Source organism: Anabas testudineus, chromosome 22 (genome assembly GCF_900324465.2).
Source record: "Anabas testudineus chromosome 22, fAnaTes1.2, whole genome shotgun sequence".
In the NCBI taxonomy this organism is placed as follows: Eukaryota; Metazoa; Chordata; class Actinopteri; order Anabantiformes; family Anabantidae; genus Anabas; species Anabas testudineus.
This window is the reverse complement of record NC_046630.1, coordinates 17200363-17213636: the sequence shown is the minus strand read 5'-3', so window position 1 is coordinate 17213636 and position 13274 is coordinate 17200363. Positions and strand designations below refer to the sequence as shown.

Here is a 13274-nt window from a genome sequence, read left to right as displayed (position 1 = left end):
AAGTTTAAAGAAGCTAATGTCTAATCAGGTTGGTTATGTTGGTCATTTTGCATTACATAGGGTCATAGGTCTCAATGTGAACTTGATTGAATCCAAGCAGACTCTCTATTATAGGATAAAAATGTGGCTTTTGAGGTTGACAGTTAATGTAAACTATGAAGTACAGGAAAATACATGTATTGCCCTTTTTTTTTTTTACCACAGCTGCTCATTAATTTAGTGTCACACTGCTGCCAGTGTTGGTGCTTCTCTGTTTGGGTCTGCTTTGTTTTGGAATGTATTTAATCATCTTCATCTGACTATTTTGCATCAGGTCATTGAAAATCTTTCTAATTCAAATGCGCTTGTCAATTTCTGGTGTCTTATCAAAGTTAATTTTCAGCTCACACTTCTAGTTTTTCTGGTTGGATTGTTCAACTATTACTCTTCATCACGTTAATTATTTGTGGCATGTGAAGAATTAGTATGTAGCAAAACACAGATTCATCAGTGTGGGACAAATATTGTTAAGGTTAAGAGTTTTACAAAGGTTACTGTATTCATCAACATGTAGACATGTAGTCATCAATCATTAGGTAAAGCTCAGGTTTAATGGCTACCCACTGGCATGCACAGACTCTGAGAGGTACTGAGGCAAACGAGAGAGACACATGCTTGAGTTGGAGGCAAGCTCCTCTCACCTCCATCTCACCTCTCCACAAACACCATGGACATCTTTATTTTCTCATTCCTTAGGGTCTTATTCCATTTTTTTGTGCCTGTTATTACTCATCTCAGGCATCTTCAGTATGTATGAAAAAAATGCAGATCATGGGTTATAGTTATTATTTCACTTTAAGTCATGTGACTATCACAACCCATGTGTTATGTTGTGACAGCTTGAGATTCATTGCTGGGGTTAATTAACAATCAGCTGTAGAGGAGAAGGAGGGAACCAGAGGAGAAGAAATGAAGACCTACATTTAATTGATTTTCGGAATAGATTTATCCAGATGCAGAATTAACCACTGTTACTCTTTTTCAACTAGCTCACACTTATGGGCTAGTACTAGTGTCGTTCAGAGATGGTCCAGCTTCTAAGAATCACAGGCTTGACAGAAATAATACTCTAAATACAAGTATTTAATTGTTACCTAGTAATTTGTGCTGCATTTTTAGCTTTAAAATTGTCTGTGCAGGGATTGCATTTTTTTGTCTGTTGTGCCATACATACATAGTTGTATATCCTCCTTTGGAATTCATATTGTAAAACATATTTCAAATAAAGTGTTTCTTTGCCTAAATGTACCTGTATTTTTTATCATGTAAGCTAAGAGCAATTGGGAACATTTACGAAAAGTATTATGTTAGCTACATTTTAATTTATCATTGCCAATGATGCAAAGGACTTAATAGTCTGTAGTCAACTTTGTTTTTCAGTAAAATGCTTTATATTAAAGAAAGATGTTAGTTTATTTTTCCATTTATATGGGGACAAATGGTTAAAAAAAAGGGGCTTTTAAGACTTTACATTTACTAATTCATACATTTTCCATACAGCTTGACATTTTATTTATAGCTATAACTTTGATTCATGAGTCCTTTAAAATGGGAATCTGTATTTTTTACAGTTGTATTTAAAGGGACGTAAAAGGAAGGAAATGGGACCTAGTTATACCTTAGCTGATAGCGTGATCAGGAACATCTGAGCTATAGCATGTTGCATCCTGGCCTGAGGATGTGAGCTATTTTGTTTATTCAGTTCCTTGCCTTAAATTACTCTAATAAGGGGTAAGCTAGGGTGTTTGTTTGTGTGTGTGTGTGCGTGTGTGTGTGCATGTATGCAGTATTAATTTAGAACCACAGCACTACAATAACAGCCATGTTTGATGGCGAGTGGCTCTGGCAGCTTCGATGAGTTCATGAGTACCTTCTTCTGTCCTCATGTGCATTGTGGGAAATGCTTGCTCTCCTGACTTTGTCGCAGCTGTCCACTCACATTGTATAATGTCATAGCCATACGGCCCATCACCATTTGCACACATGCTCACACACACTCACATTTTTGTTCACAAACATGACGTGACACACTAAAGCCCGTTAGGTTAGCTTGTTCCCTATAATATGAAATAATACAAATGAGGTCTAATTGGCAAGAAATGGTCTATGTCCAATGATGAGGCCTTCAATGTGTGTGTGTGTGTGTGTCCCTAGAAAATTCAGAGATGATTTTGACTTGTTAGGATGCAGTTTTAGTTCAGTCATTTATACGAATGAAATTTGAGGAAAGTGTAGTGGAATAAAGATAAACACGACCTGAGCCGTATCTATCAGGGTTCATTTTTAAGCCTCATTGTCTTTACTGGCTTTGCATGGCGGGCTGGCAGGTAGACCTTTAATACTAAAACACCAGCTTGACCAGCACATACTGAATAAACTATTAACCGGTTGCTCCTTTGATGCAAAGCAGAGAGGTGGTCAATGAAGCAGACATGCAGTTCACAACCAACTGAAGTTCAGACAGACGGGCAGTTATCCAGTCAAGTTGCCAGCACCATGTTCCCTTCTCTGTCCTCAGAGAGCCCCTGTTTCCTTTTACAGAGACTCTGTGTGAAAAACTCAATCTCAGCCCCAGACCCCCAGCTGAGCAGGGTCGCAGTAATTAAACTACATCACCCAGCATCATGAAAAGGCCGCATTTCTCTTATGTTCCTCTCAATTCTCAGCTACGTCTTTCTGCCTCAGTGCAATTCTTTTTTTGTACCTTGATTGTGTCCTTTTTAGAAAAGAATAGTTGAATATTTTGGGTTATGGTGAAGATTCTGTAACTCTACACACCAGAATGTATTACTTTTCCAGTCTAGTTTTTGTGTAGGTTAAACAAAGATATAATTAATCTATTTTAAAGGTGCTAGTATGCACTTAGTATGCATTTTCCATTTGGACAAAGCCAGAGAGGCGACATATATACATGATACATACATACATGAGAGTTGTATTAGTGCTCTCATTCAACTCTTTGCAAAAAATAAAAAATGTCAAACAATTCCTAAATATTTTATTCCAATTATGAATTAATCAGCAATGTTTTTATATATCCAAAACAAACTGACAAACAGCTAATCCTTTACCTTTGAATGAGGCTAACATGGTCTATTCACACAGCCAGCACATATTGTTAATATGTGATACACCCAGTTTCAGTTGAGCAGTGTCACTTTCCTGTGAAGGTAAGGGTGTTAAAGTCTTCTCCTTTAATTAGCTGTACCGCTTGAAATCATTTTTATCCCTTTTTTCCTGTTGAGCATGTCACCCATTAAATCACTGGTCACTTCACACTTCCAGCCATAGGTCCTCTATTGAATCATGCGGAGGGAAGTGTAATTCAGTTTGACATGCATTTCCACTTACTGGGCAATGAAACGGTTTTTTTTGCACAGAGAAGAAAGAGCTAAATGAAATGAAGTGTGTGTTCCTTCCAACTGCTTTTGATGGACAGCATGAATTACTCTTATCGCTTTGTCTTGTTCTGCCATTGTGTCTTCAAGATTAAATTAGTTCAGGTTCTATTTATATTTCGGTGATGAAGACTGAATCACAAGATCTTGAGAGATATTTGATGAGCCACATAGGAAATGGGTACTTTATTGAATGAATGTGTGAATGAATGAATTCGGCACGCGGGTGGAAATCATGTTTTTATGTTCGTTTTGAATGAATGCGTGTCTTTGTTAATCTATTCGACTGTTATCTTTTTCTTATTTGAGTGGTGTATCTTGTGCTCTTTAATGCTGCTACCTGTGTTCTGACAATATGGAAAAGTGGCGTGTGTGTGTGTTTGTGTGTGTGTGTGTGTGTGTGTGTGTGTGTGTGTGTGTGTGTGTGTGTGTGTGTGCAAGTGACAGACGATAGCATCACCCTCCATATTTCCTGTGCCAGTGTCTGGCGCCCACATGGATATATTGTGGCGATGATAAAGGAATATTAAAACCCATAGCTTCTTCTTTAGCCAGCTCCCTGTCTAACGGACTGTCTACACAGACATCAAATCATCCCTTTACAGGTAGATGCACATACGCTTACACAGACACACATACATATGTGCACTTAGAAGAACAAAGTGAGCCATTGATTGTACAGGATATAAAAACAGCACAGAGGGATGACTCATGTTTTATGTTTTTTGACCCTTCTATTCATTCTGATTCTTCAGGTCGCTGCGGCTTTATGAATTGACTATTCTGTTCCAATTACTAATAACATGCACAGAGCACCCAAGGTTTTAAATCACTAGTTTAATTCAGTTATCAAAGTTTACAATATACAATAATGCACAAGGAATAGTATAAAAACTGGGCTACAAATGAACCCACCAAGTATTTCCAAGCCCCAGAACAGCATGTTGTACTTGAATATATTTAGTTGATAATTTCTTCAGTTTAATATACACTGATAGATAGATGAGAGATTATGAGAGATATTATATCACTACATGTAGGCCGTCAGGTGAAGGCTGTTTGGCAGTTGCAGTGATGTTCTACTGTATATACAGTGGAAGACCACTGAACTCTTTTTGTGTTTGCATAACACCAGTAACACTGACATTAGTGCCAGTAGTGGGTTTAGCAGTAGCAGTCATAAAATGGCCCACTGGAAATACTCAATTGCCGTGCTTCAGAAACATGGAGAGAGACCAAAAGAAAGTAGGTTTGAAGGTTTCAGCACCATGGAGAACATCTATCCATTTCTCCTCTGAAGAGTCACAAGGGTGCTGGAGCCGGTCCCAGCTGTCACTGGGCGAGAGGTGGGCTACACCCAGCACAGGTCGCCAGTCTATCACAGGGCTGACATATAGAGACAGACAACCATTCACACCTACGAGCTATTTAAAGTCACCATTAACCTAACGCCATGTCTTTGGACTGTGGGAGGAAACAGGGCAGACACACTTACTGTGAGTTGTTTATTTACCCAAATTTTATTACCTTTTTTTTACTCTTACCTAATGTTGTGGTTCTTCCCCTTTTCCTTGTGAGCACCTTCCGTTCTGGTTGTTTAATATTTAATCTGTATTTCCCACATAAAGGTGAAAATTATGGAAAATACAGTAAGAGTATTATAAATACAAATCATGTGGTGATATAGAGAACATGTGGAAATGAATCACTGTCTGAGAATTTGATCAGCAACAAACCATAAGCATGGGATATGTATAAAACACATCCAGCAGACTGATTCACCATTTTCCATAAAGCACAGATGTTCTTTATTGGTTACCATGCCAACTGGTAACCAGGGAGTGATAAGCAACCTTTCTTGTTTTCTACTGTTTCGTTCTGTGTGTGTGTGCTTATTTGAAGAATTTGTTTCATTTACTGTGGCCATCAGTGTACACTTCCCTCCACATAAAAAATATTGTACCCTTGAGGATTTCCTGCCTACTGTAGGGCTCCTGGTGGTACTTAACTGAGAGGTTTAAAGAACAGACCCATTTAAGTGATGGTCAAAAAATCCAATTTATACTCAAATGTGTTTAAACACAACATGAATACAGTTTCCAGTAAACAAGGCAAAGATGCAGGTTTGCTTTTGAAGCTGGTGAAGGCTCAAAGGTCAAGGAAGCAGGTAAATCAGGGGTTCAGTGTCTGATTTATCAGCAGGTGCGCTACATAAAATAGCGAGTAGTTTACCATAGGGTGATATGGTAGAGTTACTGGTTTTACTTGTTATTACCTTACCTCAGAGAATGTTTCTGCAGGCAGGACGGTTGTTTTTCAGTCTTGCGTTTACTTGTGTCAGGAATCTCCAATACATTCTCATAATACACCAAATAACAAAGTATAATATTGTAAATCTACCTGTCTTGTAAAACAGGAATGTTCCTCGGTCCTTTCTTTATGATAAAAAATAATTCTTTTCCCTCTCTCAATCATGTGCACCTCTGTCCTATATGTACTACATATCTCTCTCCTTAGCCTAGAGCAGTGTCAGTGGAGCACTTAAGTCTCCCCCTCTGTGTATAGTCAGTAATGAGGGCGGCCAGCTGTGGCTCAATAGCTGCTGCATGCACACGCACAAACACAGGGCTCTGCCACTGTATGTCACTCCTACACAATGTAAGCAGACGAATCAGCTACATATGTGACCAACCTATGCTGTGTGTGTGTGTGTTTGTGTGTGTGCGCGCGCGTGTGTGTGTGTGTGTTTGTATGGCTATCATTGTGAGGACAATCGTGATTTTTTTTACCATTGATCTGAGGGCGTTTTTACAAAGTGAGGACTATTTAGCCAAACATCACAAGGAGAAGGGTGTTTAAAGAGCAATTTCGGGGTTAAGACTAGGTTTTAGTATAGAATTAGATTTTGGTTAGGATTAGGGTAGAGTTTAGGGTGAGGCAACTAGTTATGATGGTTAGGGTTAGGTTGAGGCAGTACAGGTGATAAATTAATAATTGAAACAGGGTAGAGTAACATGGCCTATGCGACAGTAGGGGGGTAAGGAATGCATTATGTCAGTGAGTGTCCTCACACTGATTGCAACACACTGAATAAAAAAGTTTGTGTGTGTGTTAAATTAAAGGTAAATTATTGTTAGCTGTAGTCTGTTTTGATCTAGTGTTAAATGACATATGGTTTATTAAAAAATAAATCAATAAAAATACCCAAATGAAATAATGTTTTGTCTTTACTTCAGATACCCTTTTAAACTTTAGGCATAGCTTCACTAGTGCTGTGGTGATCAGTCAGTTAATTAATTTAAAACTTTAATTTATAAACTGACAAATAATTAATTTATTTGGCAAAAACCTCACAGGTAGCAGCTGCTTATGATTAATGGTTTTAACTGTTTTCATGTTTTCATATATTCAGGATCTTGGCTACAGTGGGTTCAGACTTTGACCTGAGAACATTGCGAGCTGTAAGAGTGCTGAGACCCCTGAAACTTGTGTCAGGAATCCCCAGTAAGTTGGTGCACAAGCTTATACACACTATTTAGTTTTTTCCATTTTTTTATACTTTAAATATTTTTATAAATTATTTTGTTACCTGCAGTATAATCATTTACATGGTCATATATATAACAGCAAACAGCTCTTGCTTTTGATTGTCTGTCTTTGTCTGTCTTTGTACGACATTTTCTTTTTGTCTTTTTGATTTGTGTTTATTAAAACTAATAAACACAATTAATCGCTGCAGATTGTTATTGACACACAGGTTAGCTACAGTAAAGGCTTGATTTCAGTACTGTATGTCCTGATTATTACAACTTGGCTAATTTGTATAATCATCTCTATAGGTAAAAACAACACTGTTTAATTGCTGACAGAAATAGTCAGATGTTAACAGTAAACATTTAACATAGTTTACACAGCAACTTCATATGAGTTCTAGTGAAATTGCTTTGGTGCCTACACTGTTTCATAGCTGATAGATATGATAGCCATAACAACAAAAATAAGATCAATAAAGTATTCATAATAATTCACAATTAGTAACTTTCCTCCTCGCTTCCTTCTCTGCCATCTCTTTCCATGTCTTAGGTCTCCAGGTGGTGTTGAAGTCCATAATGAAGGCCATGGTTCCTCTGCTTCAGATTGGCCTGCTGCTGTTCTTCGCCATTGTCATGTTTGCCATCATCGGGGTGGAGTTTTACATGGGCAAATTCCACACCACCTGCTTCAGAAACGACACTGGTGAGAACAACAGCTTGGCTGTTGGCTTAGCTTTGTATGACAACACTGATTATCAACAGAGTCAATGCCAAGAAAAACTTTTTTTTCTTTCAGCTGTGTTCCTGTATTTATTATGGATGAGAACATATATCTCACTGCATTTTTATGCAACCATTCATAAATGATTCATAAGTTTGTACATGTGACTTATGAGTAGCAGCACAGTCACAGTGCTAGCAGGCAGTATGCCAATTTCTATATAGCAAACAATCACACAGCAGAATGTTTGACAGGCGTTTTTCATAACTTGATTTTGACTAATTGTATTTTCACAGTCTTGAGGTTTTGATTGATATTTCATACTGTAACTCAATAGATATGTGTATTGTATATGCTTAGATTCCTAATTAAATTGTGTTAATGAGGTTGCAGTTCACTAGTTTTATTATTCTCTTTGTCCAAGTGTACAAGTTAGGATTTTGCTGGAATAATATATCTGCACAAGTCATGTTTACTGTACTGACACCAAAATACATGTTATGGAGTTACAGTCTATGAAAATAGTTCACCTTTCAGGCAGCCATTATGTTTCTTTAGTATTGTACAAAATTCTAATCTTGGAACTTAACTCAACCACAATCAGTGGATCAAAGTCAGCAACAATCAGCATTATTAATATTATAGTATCTGCCAGAGCTTAATAACTTTCTACAAAGGATCCTGAAAAGGATTTTGTATTTTACAAATTACTGATAAACATATAATGGAGACACAGAAAAGACAAGTATAAATGTATTTTCACATTTGTTTAAATGGGTAATTAGAAATTCAGGAGCTATTCCAGCTATTCTTTTCCTAAAGAATCTGGACAATTTTTAGAACATGATTTGAAGTACAATCAGAATGTCCCTCATGTCATTTTATTAATAACATAATGTAACTATGGATCTTTTTTTTTTCTTTGTAGCCTACCCTATTCCTTATGTCCTTTTCCTCATCACAGTATCATAACTGCACTTTATAATGACACAGTTTAGTACTATGCTCATAACCATCACATCCTATTGACCTGCAGTACAGTACATTACTACTCATTGCACTGCATAGCACCTAATTTTATTAATCATTTCACTCTTATTGATGCATGTCTTAGTTGTTTGCATGGTGTGGTTCTTTTACTTTCTTTTTGCGCGAGCAATTTCCTCATGGAAATTAATAATGTTTCCTGAAACATTAAACCTAAACCAGCATACTTCCAAGCCCAATGAGCATTTCACCATTCTACTCAGAAGAACAATAACAATGGCATTTAAGAATTCCATTTATTCAACACAGATCATCAACTGCTACCTTAGCACTAAATCATGCATGTAGCAATCATCATCCCATCAGCCAGCGAAATCAACAGTTCCCACCTAGATGATTCTGTTTGCTCTGCTTTAAATCAAGACCCTATTGTTTAAAACAAAAATAAGAAGCATTTGTTGGCATTCTAACTGCCAATGTGCCACCTGAAGCCTTACCAGAGCTTATTAAACTGTAAAGTGAAACCATAAAAATGAACAGAACTACAGACATCTGATTAGTACAATGAGTAACATGGTTAGTTTTAATGTAAAGCATACTATACATTAAGATGACACACAAAGATTAATATGTGTGAAAATAAAAAAGGAAGGGAAAGCAGAAACACTAAACCTCCACCACAGTCTTGCTACCATAACAGTGTTTATTCTTATTGTACTGTAGCATTATAGTAATTATAGAAAACAGACTGATTGGCTGAATCTAGCTATTGTGCACTAATAAAAATTAGTAGAGAGCTTAATTTCCACACTGTTGGTATCATATAGAGTGTGACTCGAGGGTTAATGGCTGGGCTAGCTGTAAAATATGTGTATTTGTCAGTGTGCATGTCAAACCAGTCAGGTTGGTTGTAGTGGTCTGAGCAGTTGTGACAGCATGCTAATTTACAGTATGTGTGTTAGTGAGTTATTTTAGATACAGAGACACAGCAGGGGTCTACTGCTGTGGTCCTTTTTTCTGTATGTGTGTGTGCATACATATTTCTATGTATCAATGAGTGAGTCACGAGCTAGTAACGCTTGATAAAGCTGTTAGGACCATGTGTGACATACTGTACACCATGTTAATGTTTTGATGTCCCACCACATGAGCACAGGCTTGTGTAAGGACTTGGCTTCTTTGTCCTTTCCGAAAGGAAAAGAGTTTCTTCTTCTCTTTAATTCCGTCTGCTGAGAGTTTGCCTTCAGGTAAATACTAAACATATTGCAATGAGCCAAACACAATGACTGAACTGGATAATTTCCCTTGTGACATTAATTTGATTATAAACAAACTACAGTCTTCACTGTCTAACTAAACAAGAGGAGCTCTACACATTTATACTCAAATAATATTTTTTATATTTTCACACATTTTAAATCATGATGAACCCCAGAAAGCAAAAAAAGAAATAAAACTTAAATAATGAGTCTAATTTTATTAAGGATCTGCACTCAGTAGAAACAAAGACATGAGATGTTCCTACATTATCTGTGGGCACTTTGAGTCCGGCTGACACAGCACCTGTCAGTGGAAAGGAAAGGACATGTTTTACTGGAGTGACACCAGAGGGATGTTGGCCGTGCAATCTGGCTCTGCATATCATCATTAAAACCTGGCACAGTTTGTGATCGAGGCGCTATCCCTCATGAAAAGCTGGGTGCACAAGGCATCTGTTATACTCAGCACATTTCTTCTTTATTCTGATCCCAATCTGCTGACGTGTGCCAACACAACCTTCATACAAAATCTCAGCACCCATACATGACGTCTGGTTCTGTTGGTTCTCACCGCATAGAATGTAGAACACATATTGTTTTGCTAGACCAAATCCACAATAATATCATTAAACCTAGAATTTACTTTGCAATGATGAAACACTGTTTTGATTAAATTTACTGTTAAGCCCTTCATAACTATTTGGCTTCACTAATGGAGTGTAAAACTGTGGGTCACATCCTCTACGATTCTGGATATTTATGAGGAACATGTGGATAGGGTTCATCACAGTGAGGTGTGCACGTGAAGACCACTAATCATAACTGACATCATGATCTGACTCAGGCACTTTAATCCAGTGTGGTGTATCGTGTGCTGGCAGCTCCATGCTCCACTGGTTTAAATGAAACATGTAAGATAAGAGTACAGCATAGAGTTTGATACAACTAGTGGGTGCAGCAGCATGAATATCAAGATGTCCAGGTCTGACTCTCTCTTGTTTGGCTTTTTTCATCATAGTAACTTAACTAACTGTTACCTGATCCTTTTCATGCAAAACCTGCACCCTGCCAATCACTCTGACTCACTTAAATAATTCTCAGTTTTGTTATTTTGAGGTTGTGACCCTTCATTTTACTACAGTCTTTCATTTTCTTCAGAGTTTTTTTTTCTTTATATAATTTCTCTGCAAAATTACAAAACGGTGCATCCTGTGCCATTTGTGGCATATGGTACAAAGTCTTGTCCGAAGATTTAATTGTTGTCCAAAGAAAACCATGTTGCAAATTCAGTAGTAGAGTAGTGATTCCAGCCTATAGGAATCACTAGGGATGTTTTAAATGCATGTACAACTGTGATGAATTAATGTAGTGAATATTGACATTGATATTATTATTAATATAATATTGATTCCTGAGCATATACATGCTGATTTTCATTATGGTGGTTCAGCCAGGATCTGCAGCAGAAAAAAAAATACCTTGAACTTGTATGAACTCTTGAGCCACAGTGAATATTAATTCAGAGATTTTGCAGAGTGTGGAGGGAACAATAGAAATCAAATCAGAAGCCTTACAATTGACACATGAAAACAGTAGGAGGTCAGCGGTCTACATTAAGGTGGGCAGGACACCCGAAAGCCATGCCTCTCTTAGTTTCCTTTTAGAGTTAGAGGCACAGGTGATGACTTATTGTTAGGAGACGTTGAAGCAATGTAAAGGAGCTGATGTTATTGTCATATCATCATATTTCATATTTTCAGCCTTTTAGTCACTTAACATCCATCCAGTAGATTTTTGCAATGTTACTACTGTATGCATATAAAAACAAATTTCCTTCTGTTTATTTGTCTGTCGGTCAGGTGAGAGAGCAGCGGACTGGCCTTGTGGTCTGGAACCTCCAGCCAGGCTATGTCCCAGTGGGACTGAGTGCAGAGAGTACTGGACTGGACCAAACTTTGGTATCACCAATTTTGACAACATCCTGTTTGCAGTGCTTACTGTGTTCCAGTGCATCACTATGGAGGGCTGGGTGGACATCCTCTACAGCGTGAGTGTATATGCACTAAAGATTTCTGTTGCCATTTATTGTTTCTAGCAAGCGTGATTTCCTTCTGTTGCTCCTCTCACGTTCTTCATCAACATCTACAGCAATTATCACTTGCTAGTGATGGGGTTCAAGGAGTTTGAGTTGCTTTGTCAGTTACACATTTTGGTGTAGATTATCATAACTTTTACAGGCTACATGAATAATTCATTCAGAGGATTTTATTGAGCAGACACACTTTTTCCCACCACTCACGTGATTAACATTCATAAAGAGACACATCCACTGCTGGGATTTGCCAACCACAAAACTGTGACCACTCAGTGGATCCATTGGAGCATGTGAAAGATTGGCTTACTGCTAGAGGGCAGTTTACTGTGTCAGATTTTACATATTGGCTCCTAGATTTACCTTCCACTCATAAGTCTGCAAACACTGGACTGGTGTCTGTGTGTAAGACAACAATCTGAAGTTGATACAGTGAACTGGTAAACAGGGGCCAACTGGGTGTCAGTATGCCAGTTTGGGTTCTGAATAGATTGTAAGTTAGCATCAATTTTACTGTGGACACGTAGTGCCATTGTTCAGTGTTAGTGTTTATTTACTGTATGTTGCAAAGAATATTAAAAAGTTATTAAAGACACAAAATGTTACTTTTACTTTTACTTTTTACTTTTACTAGATCAGTCTAGAGAATTCCAGGCATTAATGCTTGATTAGTAAGTTTTGGAGCATTCAAAGTGCTGTTTAGAGACTGTGAGTGCTGTTTAGATTTATGAGTGTAGCAGACTGGAGCAAATTGGATTTTATTTTGAGCTTAAAACACTGTATATTCACAGTGTGTTTGTACACTTTACATAATAGACAATATGAGAAATGACATTCAAATTCAAAAAACAGAAATTTGCATTCAGGAAGTTGCCCTGCTGGATCATTTACAATGAGAAAGCGGTGTACTCTACACAACAACGTGTGAAATTGTGTATTGAAATATAAGTTACAAAACACAACAGGATTGAATATAATAGTTAGTTTTTGTTTAGTCTCACAAAAGATAATGTTTTACACAACGCATTTACAGTAGCAATTGTGGATAATGTTGATATCTGGCCTTGACTTGTGCTTATCTTGGATTTTTATTGTCGATTTTTACAGCTACATAATTTTCCCAAATACTGTTGGGACTTTATATAATTCTTTTTTATTAACTACATCAGGAAAACATACATAGTTTTGTGTTGGTTATTGGTTCTTTTGAGATGTAACATATTTTCTGAGTCTGAAGCCAATAAA

The 13274-nt window shown here is 37.3% G+C and overlaps 1 protein-coding gene across 5 annotated transcripts in view; it reads left to right on the top strand.

The window, feature by feature from the left end:
* The window catches only part of cacna1bb (calcium channel, voltage-dependent, N type, alpha 1B subunit, b), a 123129-nt gene that overhangs the window by 40140 nt on the left and 69715 nt on the right, over positions 1–13274 (top strand). For all 5 annotated transcript variants that reach the window (XM_026339528.1, XM_026339531.1, XM_026339529.1 and 2 more), the window contains exons 6-8: positions 6850–6941; positions 7521–7673; positions 11797–11984. In XM_026339528.1, the coding sequence (XP_026195313.1) occupies positions 6850–6941; positions 7521–7673; positions 11797–11984 (433 nt within the window). The remainder of the gene's footprint in view (positions 1–6849; positions 6942–7520; positions 7674–11796; positions 11985–13274) is intronic.